Source organism: Panicum hallii, chromosome 3 (assembly GCF_002211085.1).
Source record: "Panicum hallii strain FIL2 chromosome 3, PHallii_v3.1, whole genome shotgun sequence".
NCBI lineage: Eukaryota > Viridiplantae > Streptophyta > Magnoliopsida > Poales > Poaceae > Panicum > Panicum hallii.
Genome location: NC_038044.1, coordinates 14272618 through 14293705, shown reverse-complemented (window position 1 = coordinate 14293705; position 21088 = coordinate 14272618). Strand labels below are relative to the sequence as shown.

Genomic DNA, 21088 nt, shown 5'->3' with positions numbered 1-21088 from the left:
AGCCATCAGACCACAGTGTTGGGATGAGCACGCGTGCTAATACGGTGGACACCCTCATCGTTGCTAAAGTCAAGATCGTGACAGCCAGCATCGTGAAGGATGGCAGGAAGATTTTTTGAGGAAGGGGATGTGTGGCATGTATGAAAGTGTTAAGAAGTGTTAGATGTTAAAACTATATTTGAAAGAATTTTGAATGAGATATTGTCATGTGAAATTTAGTTATATCGTGATGATATTAAACCGATAAGGTTAATTGCTTCACAGTATTATCCGTAGCAACGCACGTGCATATTTGTTAAGATTATAATAAATTGTTCCAGCTAAAAAAAATCTTATTCTACCTAAGTATTAGAAAACATATCCTGCAACATTTCAAATCATACAGTGAAGCAAAATATCACATTGATAGATATTTTATGTGCTAGCTATGTAACAGCTATAATCTAAAAATAAAGTACTAGACCACTATACACAATATATGTAAACTTTTTATTATTTGCTCTGGAGAAGATATTGCCTAAAGAGGAATGGAATATATGTTTAAGTAATGATTTTAGCTTGTAAAATAATATATGTTTCAAACTAGTTACAATAGCTTTTATTTAGAATATGATTAAGTATAAAAATTATTTTTAAAGATTATGTACATTTAATTTTTAAAGTCTAGATCCGTCACTCCTCCTTACCCTATCAAATATCGTCCGTAGAGAACAAGGAATTCACCATTGCCCAAACAAAAGAAAAGATATGTTACATGCAGAAAAGGAAGACAGTGAGGAACCATAACAATTTCAGCATTTTTCAAGTAGGATAAGTTCAATAGCCACATCATAACTGCAGTCCTCTAATATTTTCCACCTAGCTCCTTATCGCACAAGACATGTGCAAGACAAGGCCTCAGTGCTAAACAAGTAACCACGATCAGAGTTTGGAAATGAAACGTAGTGGAAGCAAATCGCTGGGTCAACAGGCAACTATCCTTCAGCATCTTCCTTATCCCCACTCAACACTAGTTTCGGGCTATGCTGCCCAACAAAAATTCTAGAAAATAAACCGCTACTTGTACGAATGCTCCAGCTTCACCAAATCAATCCGCTAAAACTTGGGTGGATTGGAGAAATTATTAGGGGAACAGAGACTCGGGTTTAAGGGCTTACAGCAAGTGAAAGACTCAGAAGAGAATCCTCTTAATCAGGATAGGGCTTCCTTACCAGCAGACGAAAGAAATGACCCGGATGGATCTCCTTCTTAACTCCACGAGGAGAGGGCGAAGACAAAAAGTGGACGGGAGGCGGAGTTGCGGCGGTGGATCGGGGATGTGTGTGGTGGTCGATCGGGGAACCGTGCTCGGACCGCGCACTCGGTTCGGTCCTACCAGCCCGAATCTTGAAGATGACTCGAGGCAGGTGTCGCGAGGGTTTTGCTAGTCTGGGCTTTCGGGCTTTCTTGTGGTGACCCAGCCCATATACACGTTCGATTCTTTTTCAAAAAAAAGTACATGTCCTATTAACTGGACATTTGAACTATGCGGTATTGTGGGAGACATAATATTTTTTCCGCAGAATCTCCAGAGTATCTAACAGAGTTGATTATCCCGTATGCTTATATTTTTTTAGAAAAAACTTAAGTTACATAGACTAATAATGCAGTAATGCTTCGGCCATTCTCGATCAAGGGTAAGATGGCGTGATATCAGAATTTTGCAAAAGCACCACTACCAATATAATGTACAGCATTCACAAATTGGAAGAACTTCACTAAGGCAATAATAACGTACAGCATGTGCAGTTGCATACAATCTCCGTGGCTCACCCCCATCGTTCTAACTCTACACAGGAACAAATGCCGTGGACAAAACTGGGAAAATTACAAAGGGGGAGAAGGAAACTTGACAAGAATCTACACACCCGACTTAATTCTAATTCGCTTGAAGCCTGGAACTATGCAGCCTTCCACCTCTCTAGATTTGCACAAATTGCTGCAGGTATCCGCTTATATACACAAACCAGCACACCATAATGGAGGAAGCAACAATCGTTATGGGAAGGTTATCACTATTGCGCAAGCCCCCTGCTCGAGCATCCATCGGGATTAGTTATCCTTCCTTGAGATTCTGATGCTAGTACATCTCTTGTCTTCTCAAGGCCTTTTCTTCGTCCATAGTCCTCTCATCCTCAACATGCTTCAACAATTCTCCATTTAATCTAGTTGTCAAGGAGGGAGATAATGGTGCATAAACACCTACACAGTAGCAGAAGATACGATATTAAGAATGTTCGAATAAGAATTATATGATGCTTTCAATTAGAGAGGAGTGAAGGCCACACACTTCTTGCTTGTGGGATCCTTTCATAATCCTTCGTCACATGCAACAAAATGGTACCAGACAACACCACAATCAGGCCACAAATTTCAGAAATGATGCTTCCAGGGCTTTGACCAGACCAATCCTGCACAAATAATTAAACCACATGACAATTAGGACTAGCATATATTTCAAACTCTTAAAATTTAAATAGGTGAGAATTCAACAAACTTGATATTATTGTTTGTCTTATTTCAGTAGCAGTCCTAGCTGAGCGAAATTTTACTACAGTTACTAATACGATAAAGAATACTTTTTTTCTCCATCCATCTAAGAGATCAATTTATTGCAGCTCACTTATAATAATCTGCAGTCCCAGTAGTTTATATTTGTACTACTAGTCCTAGACAGGCATGCATAAGAAACAAATGTAACAGTATGAAATTCTCCAAAAGGATCCAAAATATGTATGAGGGTAAATGGCAGAATGAAAATAAGAAACGAATATATAAGCTGGGGGCAAAACAAAATTTACCTTGAACATTATGACGCTCGCAAGTATTGTGAGAGTTGTGAACATCACGTAATATATTGGAGATACAATTGCTGTATTGAATGTGTCAAGTGCCTACAGTGAAAAAGTACAATTTACTACATTAAAGTTAACGGGAACCAATAACATAATATTTTGTGGTAACTGTATAAACTAATGCATTTCAGTGCATTGTCTACCATAGCAGTCTACAAAATTACATGCCACTAGATAATATTCTGGTGTCAGGGATAAGAGAAGGTTGCCCAAATTGGATCTAAAATGTAGGCATGAGTCACAAGGTAGGGAAAAAAAGGGACTAAACAACAAGGCAGCAAATGAGCTTTTGAATCCAAATCTATTCAAATAGGTCCACATCATGTCAAGCTAGCATGTGGCCACCAACTTATCATAATATTACTTTCTTCTCCAACATATTTGGTTGTTGAGAAGAGTGATAACAAGCAGATTATTATATGCATAACAATGATTTGATGAGAATGGGACATGGCACTTTTCAATGTAACAAACAATACAAACCTGACAATAATTTGATCTCAATCATTTGAAAAATCCAAACCCATTGAAACTGAAGTTAGTCTCAAAGGTAAAAAGAATCAATATGGTTTATCTCTAGGTGACAATTCTTATGTTCCATTCTGTTCTTAATTCTCACTAATCGATCGATGTCTATATATTTCTTATAGTCCATTTGGTTTTATACTATTTTCAACTAACAACATTATTATTGACTTCTCTTTTGAATCTTTAAATGTTACGCAGCTTATAAACATAATGCCTACTTTTGCTATTTGCAAAGGTTCAGCTCCCAAATTGCATCCAGATTGTTCTTCTTTATCATGTACCATTTATGAAGCTAGTATGTAAATGGTTGTACTTATAGTGTCACATAACTGCAATCACTGGAAGAATGCAACTCAGAACAAGTTTTACAAACCTTATTCAAATAATTCATCTGTGTCAGCACACAAGTAGCCACAACAAGCATAAAGAACCAAGTCTCAGGATATATTAATTGGTTTGTCCCTTCGAAAGTCAGCTTTAACGATGTGCCAAGAGCTTTAACACTCATGACCTGAATAATGAGAAAAGTTCACATTCTCTAGCCAGAATAAATTAGAATATAATCAAGTAAAACATTAGAGAACATATGAACTGCTGGTAGAAGTGCCATTACCGAAAGAGAACCCATTAAAGAGCAAATGGCGGTGTAGATCAACACATTGGACTGCCCATATAGAGGGGAGAAATAGAACACCAGGACAAAAACAATCACAATAACTGAAGCAACATATAACAAGAAAGCTGCAAAGGAAAGTAGCAAGATATGTCAGTCATAGTATTTCACTTCCTACAATCAAGAGCCAGTAATTGTATGGGTAAATCACACCCATAGTAATCCTTACCAGGTTGTGTTGCCATGTTCCATATTTCCCTAACCGATGTAATCTCCTGCTCCTGCGGAGCATGGATAACAATGACCACAGACCCAGCTATGCACATCACGCAGCCGAGCACCCCGAGGGCATGCAACCTCTCATTAAGAATGAAATGAGCCAGCACTGCACTGAATGGCGAAGACACCCTCAATGTCAAGTTCAAGTTCGACTAAAAAAATGAATTGGTAACTGCTGAATTGCAAGACGAAAGTTGAGCTTGCTGACCTAACAATTATGCTGAGTGCTCCAAGTGGAGTAACCAACACAGCAGGGGCGAAGGCATATGCCACGAAATTGGCAACCTCTCCCACGATCACTGAAAAGAGGAAAGACTTCGCTCAGAATTTCCCGTTACTATCTAAGCATCACGCCCAGTTCTCTACTGAAATCGCACGAGGGAACCTTACTAGTGATCATGCCAACCCACCACAGGGGCTCCATGAGATACGAGTACCCGCCGACACCTGCACATGCCATCATCATCATTATATCATCAGGAAACCAAACCAAGCGAAACACACCTCTCTTTTGACCAGAAACCGGCCTGCTCCGGCTACCAAAGGCAACAACGACAGTGCAAGAGGACGGGAGGGGGGCGACCTGCGCGGACACCGGAGGCGACGGCGGCCCGGCGGAGGCCCTTCTTCTTGATGATGAAGCTGGCGCCGATGAAGCCGCTGGAGAGCAGCGCCAGGACTATCCCCTTCACGTTGTCCGTCGACAGCTCCGGCCCGGAGGCCCCTTCCCCCCCTCCCCCCATCCCTCCTCGCCGCCGGCCGCTCCTCTAGACGCCGCAATTACGAGCCGAGCGGCCGGATTCCGGTTTCCGGCAGGGATTGGGACGGGTGGACCAACGCGGCACCTGATTGGTGCCTCTGACTCCGGTTTTCGGCTTCTCTACCACCTAATCCCACGGGAATGTGGCTGTAGGGCTGCTTGGCGGGGGATTTTGGTGTTTCTCGGGAGGGAGAGGACGAGCTGATTGGGCAGAGCACGAGAGGGGCGAGGCGCCCGAGAGGACCGAAGGAGGCCAGGGTGGACGATGACGGACGACGAGTCGACGAGACGAAAACGAAACGGAACAAAAACAAAGCAAAGCACGCTCGCAGATTACGCGTCATTTTCTCGCTCTACGGAAATTTCTTGAGAGAGAGAGAGAGAGAGAGAGGAGGTGTGACTTCCTGGCTGGCAGATGGGTGATTGGCAGGGGCTGAGGCGTGGGGCCCAGCGGGCCACTTGGCAGTTGGCACAGCTGGTTCCTGCCAAGAGTCGACCACGTGGCGATTCCGGGCAAGCCGGATATCCCCTCTCGTCGGATGAGAAATTCGGCTGGGCTGCGAATCATTATTATCCAATCGAGTTTTCTACGCTACTGCCTCCGTTTTCATGACATTAAAAGGAAGTGATGTGGTTGTATCATCATGCAATTTTAACAAGTATAAAGCATCATTTGACACTGAGTTTTCTTTTCTTGAAGCTCACACCCCCTTAGTGCCCAATTACCCGTGATGTGCTATGAACAGCCATAGTACAATGAAGTATAATCTCCAAAGTTTTCGCAAAGATATCGACAAACATGAGTCAAGGTCCAAAAAGATGCCCGGAGTTACTTCTATCATCTGAACAGTACACAACTTGAAACTGAAGCCGCAAAACAAAACGTCCAGTTTGAGGAAACTGGACCAAAATGTCCATGCATTCTATAAATGGCGACAAGGATTAGCATTCTACAACCACATCTCCAAGGTAGGCCGCAGACTAGTCGGGATGCCAATCAGGCGCCCGCAGCATAAGCTGAGCGAGGGCCTCTCTGTGGCAGGGAAACCGAAACTCTTCTACCCAGTCAGCTGCCGATAAATCATTGCCGTAGCATGTCCCGTAGTTGAAGCACCTGTTGCCGTTGCTCTGGAGGCAGCATGTTGATCTGCTCAGCCGACATGCCCAGGACTTGCTGGACGAGCATCTTCTCCATCTCGGGTGTCAGCTGCTTAAACAATGACCGAATTAATAGTTCATTCTGGGAGAAAACATAGGAAGGTAATGGTAATACCCAACTGTCGCTTCCAAATGCTAAGAGAAGATACTTACAGGCGCTTGTCCTGCCTGGATACCACCAATTCCTTGGGCCATTTGCCCGGGCAGGGGCAACCCTGGTAATTGTCCAGGGAAATGAGAGCCTGCAGCAGGCGCTTCTGGGCCCCGCCCCCACGGAGCTGACCTATCACCTTGCATGGGTGCTGTACTTTGAGTATTGTAGTGTGAACTAGCCTGCTGAACAGATAGATTATGAGAACTAATGTAGGGAACCATGGACGCCATATTACATGGAAGATGGAACTAATAAAGTACACAAGTAAAACTATCTTTGGACCATATGTAACTGAAGCTTGTCAAACTTTTCTCCTTTTCCCATCCTTGAACGAAACCACGAATTAGTAGAGATATATGTGGACAAAAGGTTGAAATATCCCAAGAACTGTTAACTCTGCTCTATACACCAGCCATAAACTTTTTAATTCTAAACAAGAACACTAAGCTGATCCTAGTGTCGACTAGTCAATCAACAGAAAGTAAACAACCATCTAGCAGTCTCGCACTACTTCCAGAGCAGACTATTCTGGCAAAACATATAAATTTCTAGTATACATGAAAAGGGGCTAGTTGAACATTTATTTCTCAAGCATTTAACAAGTTCAAATATGTCTACACATCCTTTAGAAACATAAGAAAGGGGACTAGTAGATATTATTTTGAATAGTTTCCACATAATCACAGGTAGTTGTGTGTGTAACACAATACCACAGTTTAAAATTTATTTCACAGAACCATAGGTACTTAGCCTATAACACAAAACCATAGCTATTGCTTCTTTTCCTCATCTGGATGGAGAAAAAAATAACTCCACTACTTCGTTAATTGACCCATCCCAGAGCCTGAAGACATATTTTTCCTACAAATAGCTAGGTATCACGCACATCATTAAGGTCGCTAATATTTTGTCATTGACCTTCCGAGGGGATGCACCGTTGGTTCTTTCACCCCCATTCTTCAACATACAACTTCGAACAATGATGCTTTCATATTACCTCAGCATTCTGGTAACATGCTCATAACTTTCTATCAACACTATACTATCCAACCCCAGCCATCTTTCTTCTTGTGCTACATTCGTACATGTATACCCAAGAGAGACAATCACGTCAGCCAAATTCAAATGGCAGAGGATATCCCTGTCCATCTATTCTAGAATAAAAGGGTCTACCACCAATGTCGACACAGCACATGGTCACAGTTCATTCTTTGTTAATGAGAAGAAGCCAAGACCCAGGACAGCTTTCTTTTTTTATTTTCGCATCTAGACTTGGAAGAGAAGCAAAGTTGTGGCTTTTGTGCTATATGGATCTAAGTACTTGTGGCCTTGAGAAAAAAAAACTTCTGTTGTGTTACAGCAACACAAATACCTAGGGTTTTATGAAGTTCATTTGTTTTTCATGTATCTGGGGTATTCTTAAGGCAGGACTACTATGGTGCGTTACTAAATCATGAGCGGTAACTGTCAAAACATGAAAAGGAACTGCTCCCTCCAGTCACAAATACTTGGCACTTTGACCAAAATCCTGTCCAACTTTTAAAACTTCGACTCTTAATAGTTTCAAAATATTTTTGGAAACATAAAAATCATACACGCTGATTTGTCTTGAAAAGTACTTTCACTAATCTCATACTTATTGGATATTATAACTATATTCAATAAGAAAAACTAGTCATCAAAGTTAAAACTCAAAGATGTTAAAAAGTCAATGGCTTCAAGTATTTATGACAGGAGGGGGTACAATATAACATTTGAGACTATAAGTTTGCTGTATTGGTGCCCTTAGAATAAATTATTGCTTCAGGCCTAAGAACAATAGCAAAAAGCCAAAAATTGACCTTCACATGGACTAATAATCAGAGGAAAAGGCCAGATGGTAATTATAAAATGGAAAACATCAGTAGAACCTAGCTAAGCAATATACATAGCTTATATTCAGAATTGTTCTACAGATCCATATAAGTGCCAGATTTGATTTAAAAATATGTGAAAAACATTCTGATCATATGTCATTAGATATTGAAATTTCAACATTAGTCAGCACGTAATAGACCAATATAACAGTCAACTTTGGACCCAGTATGTAATTTGTGAATGCTTCTTCCACAACTAGAACTCTTGTGATGACAGCAATAAAGATTGTGATTCCTCATTACCCCTCCTATATCTAACTCTTTCCTAACAATCTTTCATCAAGCACAGATAGAATTGGGAAGATACTCACATTAGCTTCTTCGGAAAGGCAAATACATAAACTTCAATGCAACATAACCATATCTTTCAGAAGAGAAGAAACTGTACCTGGTATAGCTGTGGTGGTGGTGGCTGGCTAGGCAATGGTGGTTGGCCAGCAAGGAAAGAAGTTTGAGGGTTCCCACCTGGCTGCAAATTACAAACATGATGATCAGTATGAAGAGCACAGAACCTAGTTATCGGCATCATATAGATTTAGCATAGAATCTTACATGAAACATTGGTTGTTGCAAAATGTGCTGCGGAGCATTTCCATGAGTCAAACCAAAAGAATTTGGTACTTGCTGATGCATCTGATGTGCAAAGGATTGCATGGACTGTGGCCTAGGCATCGGGGGCAAAGGTGGTTGCAACTGTTGATTAAATATTCCAGGAGTTTGCAAAGGTTGCTGTGGCTGGCTATGAACTATAGGCACATGTGATTGAAGATTGGAATACTGTGGAGGAGCATGAGGTAGGCTCATATTTGGATGCTGAGATGACTGAGGAGCTGATGAAGGCATCTGATGAATAGGGTAACCTTTTGTTTGTGCCGATTGTGCATTTGCTGACATAGTAGGAAGGTCCATGGTAGATCCGGCATTAGATGGACCAGATGGGAATGGGGTAGAATGTTGAGCAACACTCTGCTGGTTAGCAGGTAATGGCGGTGGGGGCAAGCTCACATGATCTGGCACAGTAACTTTGACTGATGATGGTGCCGCCGACGCTGCTGCAGGTTGGACCATGTCTGAAGATTGTGCCTGTAGAACAGGGAATGTGACAATGAAATTCAATATGCTTATTAGCAAAACAAAGACTAAAATTCAGGAGAAGTTCAAGAAGTTAGTTTACATACAGTTTTAGGCGTTTTCACCATTCCAAGTACTACTTGTGCCTGAAAGAAGAAAGGATATGAGATGCTATTTTGTTCAAATGCATATGACAAAATCACTTTGAATTAGTAATGAGATATGCTGTTACATAATGTGATGGAGACATCAATACAGATTTTGCCACAACAAAAATAACATAAGTAGGCATTAGAACAAAGAATGTTTGAAACAAACAGTTGGAGAACAATCTTAATGTACAACAAGTAGTGACTTTAATAATCTGAGAGTTTGCTGACTAAGAAAAGTACATAAAACATATCCAAAACTTTCTCATGTAGAAGCAAACAAATAATAGAAAAAGTAAATGTTCCGGCCTCTGCAACCCTACACAACCAAGTTCAGAAACAAACAAATAAAAGTGAATGCATTGTGTTGACACTAGCAAGAGGTTCATAGCATACATTCAAAAGACAAATATTAAGCTGACTGTCACGACTAAATTCCCTTCTGAGTGGTAAAAAGAGCAACCAACATTGTTTTTATATACACTAGTGTTCATGAATCCCCTTTCTTGAGTTAACATGGGCAGGCCCAATTGGAAGGGCAGAGAGCCTCTGTCCTCCCTAAATCCGTCAGGCAACTAGTAGCCACATGCCTCGAAGCAATTTGAACCAAATCATTTCCGTATTTAACCAAATACGAATTCAGCAACCCGCAAAACCCTAAAGCCCAACAAATATCTGAACTCCGCAAACGGGTTCAGCCGAGGCACCAAATGTTGGATAAAGCGAGAGCATGCGCAGCGAGAAATCTCACCCGAAATAGCGCGCGGGTGACGTCCGGATTGTCGACGAGCATGCGGCGCACCGTCTCCTGGTCGTGGTCGATCATGGTCTGCGCGAGCAAGTGCCGTAGCATAAAAAGAACAGTAAAAAAGGAGAGCACATCGGTGAACAAACCGGCGGGTGGAGAGAGGCACAGAAGAGAGGAGGGAGAGGAATTGGGCTGGTAGGGTTTGGGGATTGGGGGTATGGGCGCACCTTCATCTTGGACATCATGTCGTACATCTCGGAGCGGGACATGGCGTTGATTTGAGCCGCAAGGGCTTCGCCCGGCGCCGCCTGCTTCGCCGCCATGGGTAGTGGGAGCGGGGCAGCGTCCTGAGATGACGCGACGGCGACGGAGATAGGGCGGACCGCGAACGATGGGGAGGGAACGGTAGGGGAGGCGGCGAGCTAGGCCGCTGTCGAGCTGCAACCTGCAAGCCGCGGTCGAACCCCTTATAGCTTTGAAGTTTCTAGAGAACTGAAAATTGTTCAAAGTAATTGAATCTTAGATTTTCAAAATCTTATCTAACGAAACTCTTCAAAAGTTGTTGGGGGTGCAAACCAGAATTGAAAGATAGGTGTCAAGCTCGAATTTAGTTTAAACCATTGCATTGCAAGATTATTTAAACTTCTGTCAAAAATCCTTAAACCATGGTTAATTTGATAATTTGAACCATGTTTTATAGCATTGTAATTTACATTTCAACAAGCTTCAAAAGTTATATGTGAGTCTTATTGAAGCTATGTACTCACTAAGCTCTTTTTACCGTCATCACCTACTACATGAGTGGTATGAGTTAACACAATAGTGTACATCAGCTTTCTAATATTACCACTAGTCTTAAATATTTGATGCTTTGGTTAAATTCTTATCAGGCTTTAAAAAATAGTGGCCATCAAGAACTTTCAAAATTCTTTCACGATGCATCTAGAGCTTTTTTTCAAGGAATCAAGAGTTTTATTTACTTAAAATCATATTCTTCACGGATCATGGATTTTGTGCCAGAGCTCAACCGTTTACTGCTTACCTTCTACTACCTCCACCTCAAAATATATAGAACGTATTAGGATTTGAAAAAGTCAAACTCCATAAATTTTAACGATAGATTTGAATTATATGCATGCTTAGTAGAAAAAAGTTGTATCAATTGATTCACATTTTTTAATACAAAATGATTTTGTAGCAATTGATAATATAATGTAAGGGTAATTGATAGTCCAAACCATACTTCTGAAGGCTTTTCCAAATCCTACTAAACCTCATATAAGAAGCAACGGAGAAATATTTCAAAAATGTATTTAGCACCAACGTGGTGACAGTAAGGATCCACATGGCAAATCGTAGTCTGTTTATCAACTGAAATTCCAAAGTGCAAGAAGATCGAGCAATGTTAATAGGTACTCTGCTGCTCCAACAATTTATAGAGCAACTAACAAAAAAATCAACTCAGTTGACTGAATGAATGAGTAAACAACTTCTACGGTATCAAGGTTTTCCACATAAAGATCCACTATTACATGTCGACAAAAAAGCAAATCCCTTCAATTCTACAGATCTGAGAACACCTGCAGATCAACTGATCAAGCAGATAACCCAAAAAAATGTTGACGGGAGATGCTATGACCGGAGGAAAAACATCCCCATTTCAGTTTTCAGCATACATGAAGTACGTGCTGACAACTCCATCAAAGCAACATTTGAATCGCATGGTCTCAACATTGACCATTCAACCGATGATCTTAGAATGACTCAATCGGCCAAAAGGGCACAAACCTAAACTGCCAAAACTACAAGACATCCCGACAGAGCAGCCAACATTTGACTATGGACGAGGACAACAGGTTCCGTATGCTTTTCTTTCAGAAACACCCACTAGGGATTCACAAATCAATCAGTTTATTATCCTTCCAGGATCCTTCACCGTCTCCATAAGCGTCCATGTTTGCTCTGCTCGTGCACTCGCCTGTGAGATGAGGAGTAATGTCATCAAATTAATGGTACTGATCCTTTGTATATATTAAATGCACACACAAATAAATTCCAGGAAAGCATTTGTATTTTAAATCTAATATTAATATCAAAGCGCACAAAGGTTCTACTTATGGCATTAGAGTGATTGGCTTTGTTCCCACAGCATACTACAGCCTTTCTGTAAATATGGAATCATATGGTGTTTGCCAAATCCAAACTATCCTTATTCAACTAAAATGGTCCAGACCTCTTCATCTGTCACATGGTCTGGCTCAGATTTTTGAACCTGAATATGGCACCGATGGTCAAAACATAGTAATATACTATTAGGCCAGACTTGTAGAGATTGTATTTTCAGATACTGGTGAAGCCAGGCATTGTGAAAGAGGGTGCCACATATCACTTTAAAGACCAGTCCAGCATATTATCAAGAATAATCCCTTAATGCATGGTCAGAAATTCAGCTCAAGTTACGACGTCAAGCCTATACAGACGAGGAATCTGTTGGGAGATGATTAGGGACTTACAGCACCACTTTAATATAATTAGAAACAAGTCTGTTTAAGAAGCTGGTGCTGTGTGAGTTGATTAAAAAAATTACAACATCAGTTCAATATTAGAGAGCTATTTATTTAAGCGTTAATGCAAAATAAGCAACATATGTTATGTCAGTTTCTGGTACATATTAGCGATTCATTCATAGACTTGCATCAAACCCAAACTATTAACTTCATAGCAAATTGCATGGATTCAATAGCTTGAACATTCACGCAATGTCTGGCAATGAGAACTAGAATAGGAGAACCATGTTTGTTTACCTCTGGTGTTCCTTTGAACGCTCGATAAACTCAGCAGCAACATCATGTCCTTGATAGGATGCAAGCACTGTCCTAATGTCAGAAGGTCTAGCCATGGCGACAACTGTAAATTGTGTTAGCTTGGTTAACATTTAATCATGTTGATAACTTGGTATCAGCATATACAAGGTAGATTAGAACACTTACACTCGAGAAATGGAATGAGATCCAGCAGTTGGGTGTCCTTATTATTTTCAAGTTTAAAAGGTTTGATTTCAACACAATTTTCAGGTTGCAAGCAAGTCTCAAGAGCATGGGCGCTGAGATAAATAACTTGTTTAGGGTTTCTGTTCAACTTTGACAAATCCTGGCAAAACATGAAAAAACAATAAGTGGAAACATTAAAAACAGTGGAAATGGCCAGTCACAATTCAGCGTCATGTCGGCAGATTAGATACTTGACCAGTCTTCTAAAGACCATGCCATACCCTCACTAACATAACAATAGCAAGTTTATTAGTCACAAAAACCTGGTGGTACAGCTACAATAGAAAGTAGAGTAGTACTATAAACTCTGAGTTTATTTAGATGCTTCCTCAAGTGTATGCTCCTGATAACTTATCATATAAAAAAGATAATAGAATGAACATGGGCTAATAATAAAGGAACACATGGATGTTGATATTCAGGAGCAAGTGTATCAATTAACATCAATGAATGTGTCCTAATTCCCAATGCTGAGAAATTAGGTAAATCCCTACAGTCTGCATACCCGATAATGTTTTCCATCCAGGTACTTAGTTGCAGGTCTAGATAACCTGTGTGAAATGGTACCCCCTGAGTTCAGCCTCTCAAACACAGGTTCAACATACTGCACATCAATAAAATATCCATAGAGGTTAGGGCATTACATAGCAGTCCAAATGCAAAGGAAGTTAAGATCAACTAACCATAGGTGGCTGATCAGAATACACAACAACTTCATAGAATTTTGCCATATGTTCCAAAAATGCATCAACTCCTGGCCTCTTAAAAGTTCTCCATCCTCTCTCACGCTTTACAGAAAAAAGAGAGGAAAGAACATTATTAGCATATTCTTGTATACACAAAGTAAGAAAACACGGAATGGCTGAAGAGAAATGTGAATAAGGTATGGAAAGGGTAAGCGCTCGGAATAAGCAGGATATAATCAAGTTTAGTGTTCATCTCACTTATGTTATCACAAGGCGTCAGAAAATCTCACAAGCATATTGTTTGCTTGCACAAGCACTAGTCCTCATGGCTCATAAGTTTTACAGTTTTTGCTGATGTATAAACAGTTAAATACAATATTTATGCGCCTTAAGTTTCACACTGAAACACCATAAATTATGTTATTTGTAAAAGAATGCGCTGGAGGAAAACTGTCACGTGGAGCACAAGGTATTGATTAAGCACACTGTAACCTGATAGTCTGATACCTAATTAGGTTATGTTAAACTGCACAGGCAATACTACTTTTTCATATTATAATCATCTAATATAGCCTATTAGTACATATCTAGTAAGGAAAACAACTGCCATCAGTCATTATCCCACTCCCAAGACTAAGCTATTTCCACCAAAAACAACAACAACAACAACAACAACAACTTAGCCTTTTGTCCCAAACAAGTTGGGGTAGGCTAGAGATGAAACCCACAGAAAACAAGAATAAGAAACACAAAAAGGGCACAAGCCAAAGGAAGAGTTAGGAGTTAAACAAAAGTAACAAAGGTCACGGTTCAGGTACGTTAATTGCTAATCTCCAAGCGCTCCTTTCCATAGCTAATTCCTTAGCGATATTCCACTCCTTAAGATCTCTCTTAACCGTCTCGTCCCAAGTTAGTCTAGGTCTACCTCTACCTCTCTTTACATTATCGCCCCGCTTTAAAACTCCACTACACACCGACGCCTCGGGAGGCTTCCGTTGTACACGTCCAAACCATCTCAACCGATGTTGAATCAACTTCTCCTCGATAGGTGCCACCCCGACCCTATCTCGAATCTCTTCGTTCCGGACTCTATCTCTTCTTGTATGCCCGCAGAACCAACGCAGCATACGCATCTCTGCTACACTCAGTTGCTGGACATGTCGCCTTTTTGTAGGCCAACATTCAGCACCGTATAGCATCGCCGGGCGAATCGCCGTCCTATAGAACTTACCTTTTAGCCTCTGTGGCACCTTCTTGTCACAGAGGACGCCAGAAGCCTGCCACCACTTCAACCAACCGGCTGAAATTTTATGCCTAACATCTTCATCAATGTCTCCATCTTTCTGAAGCATTGATCCTAGATACCGAAAAGTATCCTTCTTGGCCACCACTTGACCTTCGAGGCTAACGTCCCCATCCTCATGCCTAGTCGGGCTAAAGTCGCACATCATATACTTGGTCTTGGTCCTACTCAGTCTGAACCCCCTCGACTCTAACGTGTGTCTCCACAGCTCTAACTTCATATTAACCCCTGCCCTACTCTCGTCAACTAGCACCACATCATCAGCAAAGAGCATACACCAAGGGATATCACCCTGTATGTCCCTTGTGACCTCATCAATCACCAAAGCAAATAGATAAGGGCTCAATGCTGACCCCTGATGTAGTCCTATTTTAATTGGAAAGTCACTGGTATCGTCATCACATGTTCGAACACAAGTCATCGCATCCTTGTACATATCCTTGATGAGGGTAATATATTTAGTTGGGACTTTGTGTTTTTCCAAGGCCCACCGCATGATGTCTCTTGGTACTTTGTCATACGCCTTCTCTAGGTCAATAAAGACCATATGTAAGTCCTTCTTCTCCTCTCTATATCTCCCCATCAACTGTCGTACTAAGAAAATCGCCTCCATGGTCGACCTCCCAAGCATGAATCCAAACTGGTTTTGGATCATCCTTGTCAATCTTCTTAGGCAATGCTCGATAACTCTCTCCCAAAGCTTCATCGTATGGCTCATCAGCTTAATCCCCCGGTAGTTAGTACAACTTTGAACATCTCCCTTGTTCTTGAAGATCGGTACTAATATACTTCTCCTACATTCCTCCGGCATCTTGTTTGACCGGAAAATTAGGTTAAAAAGCTTAGTTAACCATACTACCGCCCTCTCACCCAGGCATCTCCACACATCAATGGGGATGCCATCAGGACCCATCGCTTTACCTCCCTTCCACCAAAAACAAATGTCTATAAATTCAGTACTACATGTTTGTCTTAATATATTGTTAGTGCATGCTATTGGATTCCAAGGTGGTACATACAATGAAATAAATAGCAGAACAGGGTATGGAACCATAATATACCTGCCAATCAGAGTAGACAAGAGTTTCATTCAGATCAAGAACTAATGTGAAGACATGCTGCTCTTGAGGAAGTAGATCTGGTAGCAGTTTGTCTGATGTGGGTTCAGTAAAGCCCTGGAGAAGAAAATAATAAAGAGGAATTACAAACACTTGCTAGATTAAGCATGTACAGAAGGGGTCATAGTTTGTTACCAACCCTGACATGGTCTTCAATTGTGCCCCTAACATCCAAGTACAGCTCTATTGCTGCAACGGGAACTGCAGCACGAGAATCTCAAAGCTAAGTAAGAATAAGAAGGCACAAAAAATGAAAACAACATAACCAAAATAGCTAAGCTGGAAACAAGTAGCAATTTAGCAAGAAAAGATGTTAGAATTTAGAGTAATTAATCAGCATATGCATTTACGTTAACCAATGTTGACTTCATGATTACTTTACAAGGGTTCATGTATATTAGTTTCCAATATATGTGCATTTAACTATTGGATAATTTAATAACTGAACCACTCAGACATTTCTTTAATCATTCCTAAATTCATTTGCACGTTTGCTTGAATTCTTGAGTATGCAGATTGAAGCATTGAATAGCAACCAAAGGTAAGATTTTCAACTGTCGAGGTACAATAAGTACTGCTATAAGCCTATGACTTCATCATACATTACCACATTGCCATTCAGGCGTGTGTTCAGAGAGTGCATAATATTTGATCTACAGAGAAGAAAGACGTTTGCAGCAATAACTCTTAAATTCCAAGAAAACAAAGAGAAGAACAGCAAAAAAAGGAGCATACTGTAGTTTTTACCTTTCATAGCTGTCGAGTATGCCAGAGCCTTGTACTTCTGCATGCGAGAAACGGCAATAATTTAAAGTCAAAACATAATTTCACACTCAACAGGAGAAACATTCACTCTTTATTTCGATTGACACAATCCCCCCCGTTTGTGAAAAATAATCATGGGGGCATATAAGTTAATTCCATGCTTCAATATCAGCACACATTCCTTGTGACATTCATTCATGACATGCTCGAATGGTGGCATCAAAAAGAAATTGACAATCACTAGAAGTCGCAAATCCACCCCAAACCTAACCAACAGAATGAGGAATGGCACTCCACAGCAAGTAACAATTGTGTGGGCTGAAATTTGAGCGAACACCAATCTCTAGAACTCTAGTGGAAGACTACGGGAGCTCACTAAAAGCAAGTTAATGGCTAATAGACTTCGCAATTCGCACAAATGCTAACAAGCAACAGTGAGTAACAAAGGGTCACACAAATACCTCGAACGCGGAAGCATCCTCAGGGACGGGCGGCGCTGGGTTGTTCTTCCTCCTGAACTCCCGCGTCTTCTCCTCGAGCTCCGGCAGCGAATACGCTACACGCAAGCAAACAGGGACAAACAGCACAAGTCAGACGCGCAAAAGTCCAGGCCAAACCCCAAACCGAATCTGCACAAAAATAAAACCGCCACAGGAGGCGAGATCGCGACGAGGGACCGGGGGATCGCACCGTAGGTGGCGTATCCGACGCCGCCGATGGCTCCGGCGACCGCCGCGAGGGCGCCGAACTTGAACAGGCCCCACCGCCCGCGCGCCGCGGGGAGAGGCGGCGGCGAGGGCTGCTCGCCCGCTCCGGCTGAGGACGCGGCCGCCTCTGTCGCCGCCGGGTCCGCTTGGGCGCCCGCGGCCGCCGCAGCGTTGGCGGAGGTAGAGGCGAACCGGGCTGTGTAGGAGGCGGCGCCGGCCCGGGAGGCGGAGACGGCGGAGGCGAAGGGGTGGGCGGCGCCGCTCCGCGCCCCCGGGAGGAGGAGGCGGCGGTGGCTGAGGAGGGCGCGCGACATGGCGATCGGCGCGGCCGCGGGGCCCGTGGCTTGCGGGGGAAGAAGACGAAAGAAAACAGGTGCGGGGGTTTTAGTTTAGGTTTGGTTTCTTGCGCAGGGTTTAGGCGAGCACGCGGAGAAGACGGCGATCGCGAAAGAGCCAGGGAGGAGGAGGGTGGTGGTGGAGTGATTCGGCCGAAAAGCTGCTGGATCGCTCCAGCGTGGACCGCCGGAGAGGCGGAGACCAGTCCAGAGATCTGCGTTGCGGCGGCGCGGTGCGCCGGTTCCTTGCCGTGGGCTCTGGGCTGCGGGACGAGACGGAGTCGTGGCCCATTTCGTTCCGGCCTGCAGGAGTTTGGTGTCATTCCGTTCATTTACCAGCCCAACCCACGGTAGTCACACATCAATCGCTTTGCTTCCTTGAATTTGCGTGAATCACACTACCACCACACGAGAAATTTCGAAATTTGATATCGAATACGCGCACTTTACTCTTTTGACATCCAATTCGCAAGTCTTTCAAAATATGACACTGAGCGTGCGAATTGTTTCGATTTAGAAGATTTCTTCTCTTTTCTCTTTTCCACAAATTTCAATAATCTTTTTATTTTATAGGAGCACATGATCTTCTGTTTTGCCCCTGACTCAACCGATTGGAACGAATCGATCCAACCGGCCCTCTCCTCCTCTCCCGTGCTCCTCTCTTCTTCTCTCGGTCGTGCTGGTCCAAGCGGAATAGAGGCTCCGCCGCCCGCCCAAGCTGCTTCCCGGTGAGATCATCAGACGCTGGAAATCGCCTGAACGGACTCCATGTTCCCCTTCGAAGTTCCTCCCGGGTAAGTGTTCTCTCTGAAACCCTAGACCCTCACCTATTGTAGGTATGGTTGATTAGGGGAAAGGTGCATGGAATTGGAAGGTCGATTTGTGAGGAGTTAGAATGGCAAGGACTAATGCATATGCTGTTTTTTTTGTTGGCAACATATCAGGTGCAAACGAGGCTATCCGTGCAAACCCGTGCAAACCAACTAACAAAAGTCGCAAAAAATTCTCAAAAAAATTATGTATATATTTCATAGCCTTCCTTACTACTGTATAAAATTTCAAGTTCAATCATATGTTAAGAGATACAAAAAAGAGAAAGTTTTAAGAGTTTTCTCTTTTATTTATCTCTCAGAATTTTATCTTTTTAGTATCTCTTAACATATGATGAATTTGAAATTGAAATTTTATACAGTGGTAGAGTAGTCTATGAAGTATATACATAATTTTTTTAAAAATTTTTTGCGACTTTTGTTAGTTGGTTTGCACGGAGTTTGCACGGATACCCTCGTTTGCACCTGATATGTTGCCTTTTTTGCTAGGACTCGGTAAGGGGAATCGGGGGAATTAGATGCAGATGCATCCTTTAGGTTGTCAGTTAAGATTTCACAGTTCACTCTCATATTGGATGATGGAAGTTGTGTTGATGTGCCACGTAAGTTCGATGGATGGGTAGTGGATGGTCGAACTTATTCTTTGAAGGACCTGGAGAATGATATTGCAGCTAGAGTAAAATGGGGAAGCAGCCAGCAGACTGTAATATATGAGTTTGACCCAAACAGTGGTAGGGAAAAAATACTACAGGATGATAAAGCCTTGTCACTTGCTTTCTCTGAAAGAAAAAATAAGAAGAAGTTGTTTTTTATATTGATGTGGAGTCTAAAGCTGCAGATTTGGTTTCAAACTCAGTTGTCACTGAAGTCATGAGCAACCTGATTATAAATAATGTTAGTGCACTATAGAATCAAGCAACGAGGCAAGGGCTCTAGATGCAATTGATTGGGATATATAGCCTGGAGATACTCCCAGTTGCAGAAGATCAGTTAGGTGCAACTGTTTTTGTGATGGATGAAGATGCAATGTATGAATTTCTTGGTCTTAGAGCAGAGGATGAGAGAGACAAAAAGAGAGGCTTGCAGCTGAACAAGAGAGACTTGCTGTGGTTGGGGCTATGGATTTAGAGGGTGCTGAGTTACCAGTTGATGATCTTATTCCTGGTGAGGAGTCAGCTTTTTATGATAGGGAGGATCCTCCTATGATTGTTGGAACAGTGTACCCTTGTATGAAAGAATCCGGGCAGCAGTAAGGCAATATGCTATTGAAGGCCAGTTTGAGCTTGGAACAAAGAAATCATGTAAAACTTTATTTAGGGGCTATTGCAAAGCTGATGGTTGTAAATGGGCCATTATAGCAAGGTTGATGAGTGATAAGAAGCAAGTCAGGGTATAGCTTTGCTAACTTACTCTGCTTTTTATAGTAATATATAACCATGCTTTTTGTTTTGACCTAACTATGCTAAAATTCTATTGTTCTTGAAGCTAACCTAGATGTCTTTATTGGTCAGATTACATTGAACAAGAAAGAGCACTTCTGTGCATCCACCGGGAGAGTAAGGACCAAGATAGCAACACATCATTGGGTGGCAGAGAAGGCCATCCCTTTTCTGAAGAAGGATCCAAATATGGGTGCAAAGAAACTGCAAAAGGAGCTAGAAGTATTTGGTATCAATTGGATATTCAACTGTATGGCTTGGTAGGCAAAAGGCTACAGAATATATTTTTGGCACATGGGAAGAAAGTTTTGGATACTTGTTCAATTTTAAGGCAGAGGTTGAGGAAAAAATTCATGGAAGTGTTGTAGAGATAGAAGTAGTACAACAGGATGAAGGTGTATATTTCCATAGATTCTTTTGTTATTTCAAATCTAGCATTGATGGTTTCCTAAATGGTTGTAGGCTATATTTGAGCATAGATTCAATAGCTCTAAACGGCAGGTGGAATGGTCACCTACCTTCACCTACTGCACTAGATGGGCACAATTGAATGTACCTAGTTGCATTTGGATTTGGATGTATCCG

The 21088-nt window shown here is 41.9% G+C and overlaps 3 protein-coding genes across 5 annotated transcripts; all 3 read right to left on the bottom strand.

Moving 5' to 3' along the window:
- Positions 1-1728: 1728 nt before the first annotated feature.
- LOC112887306 (probable magnesium transporter NIPA3) lies at positions 1729-5393 on the bottom strand. Of its 2 annotated transcripts, none has more exons than XM_025953447.1 (9): positions 4898-5391; positions 4705-4761; positions 4523-4613; positions 4265-4425; positions 4036-4163; positions 3796-3933; positions 2841-2933; positions 2330-2450; positions 1729-2241 (listed from the first exon to the last, which is right to left on the bottom strand). In XM_025953447.1, exons 1-9 carry the CDS (start codon positions 5055-5057, stop codon positions 2120-2122), a joined length of 1071 nt encoding a protein of 356 aa, XP_025809232.1. In that variant the 5' UTR covers positions 5058-5391; the 3' UTR covers positions 1729-2119. The 2 variants fall into 2 exon arrangements, with proteins under 2 accessions (XP_025809232.1, XP_025809233.1); XM_025953448.1 differs by having other exon boundaries at positions 2065-2204; positions 4898-5393.
- Positions 5394-5831: 438 nt separating this feature from the next.
- On the bottom strand, positions 5832-10731 carry LOC112887448 (leucine-rich repeat extensin-like protein 5). Of its 2 annotated transcripts, none has more exons than XM_025953623.1 (7): positions 10498-10731; positions 10274-10351; positions 9481-9519; positions 8855-9385; positions 8691-8771; positions 6386-6568; positions 5832-6281 (listed from the first exon to the last, which is right to left on the bottom strand). In XM_025953623.1, the coding sequence occupies exons 1-7, from the start codon at positions 10591-10593 to the stop codon at positions 6156-6158; spliced, it is 1134 nt and encodes a 377-aa protein (XP_025809408.1). In that variant the 5' UTR covers positions 10594-10731; the 3' UTR covers positions 5832-6155. The 2 variants fall into 2 exon arrangements, with proteins under 2 accessions (XP_025809408.1, XP_025809409.1); XM_025953624.1 differs by having other exon boundaries at positions 6386-6565.
- A 944-nt stretch (positions 10732-11675) lies between these two features.
- On the bottom strand, positions 11676-18351 carry LOC112884063 (mitochondrial import inner membrane translocase subunit TIM50-like). Its single transcript, XM_025949378.1, has 10 exons — positions 17883-18351; positions 17654-17748; positions 17175-17211; positions 16567-16628; positions 16371-16484; positions 14004-14108; positions 13826-13924; positions 13261-13420; positions 13075-13177; positions 11676-12248 (listed from the first exon to the last, which is right to left on the bottom strand). The coding sequence occupies exons 1-10, from the start codon at positions 18211-18213 to the stop codon at positions 12203-12205; spliced, it is 1152 nt and encodes a 383-aa protein (XP_025805163.1). The 5' UTR covers positions 18214-18351; the 3' UTR covers positions 11676-12202.
- Between the last annotated feature and the right edge of the window lie 2737 nt (positions 18352-21088).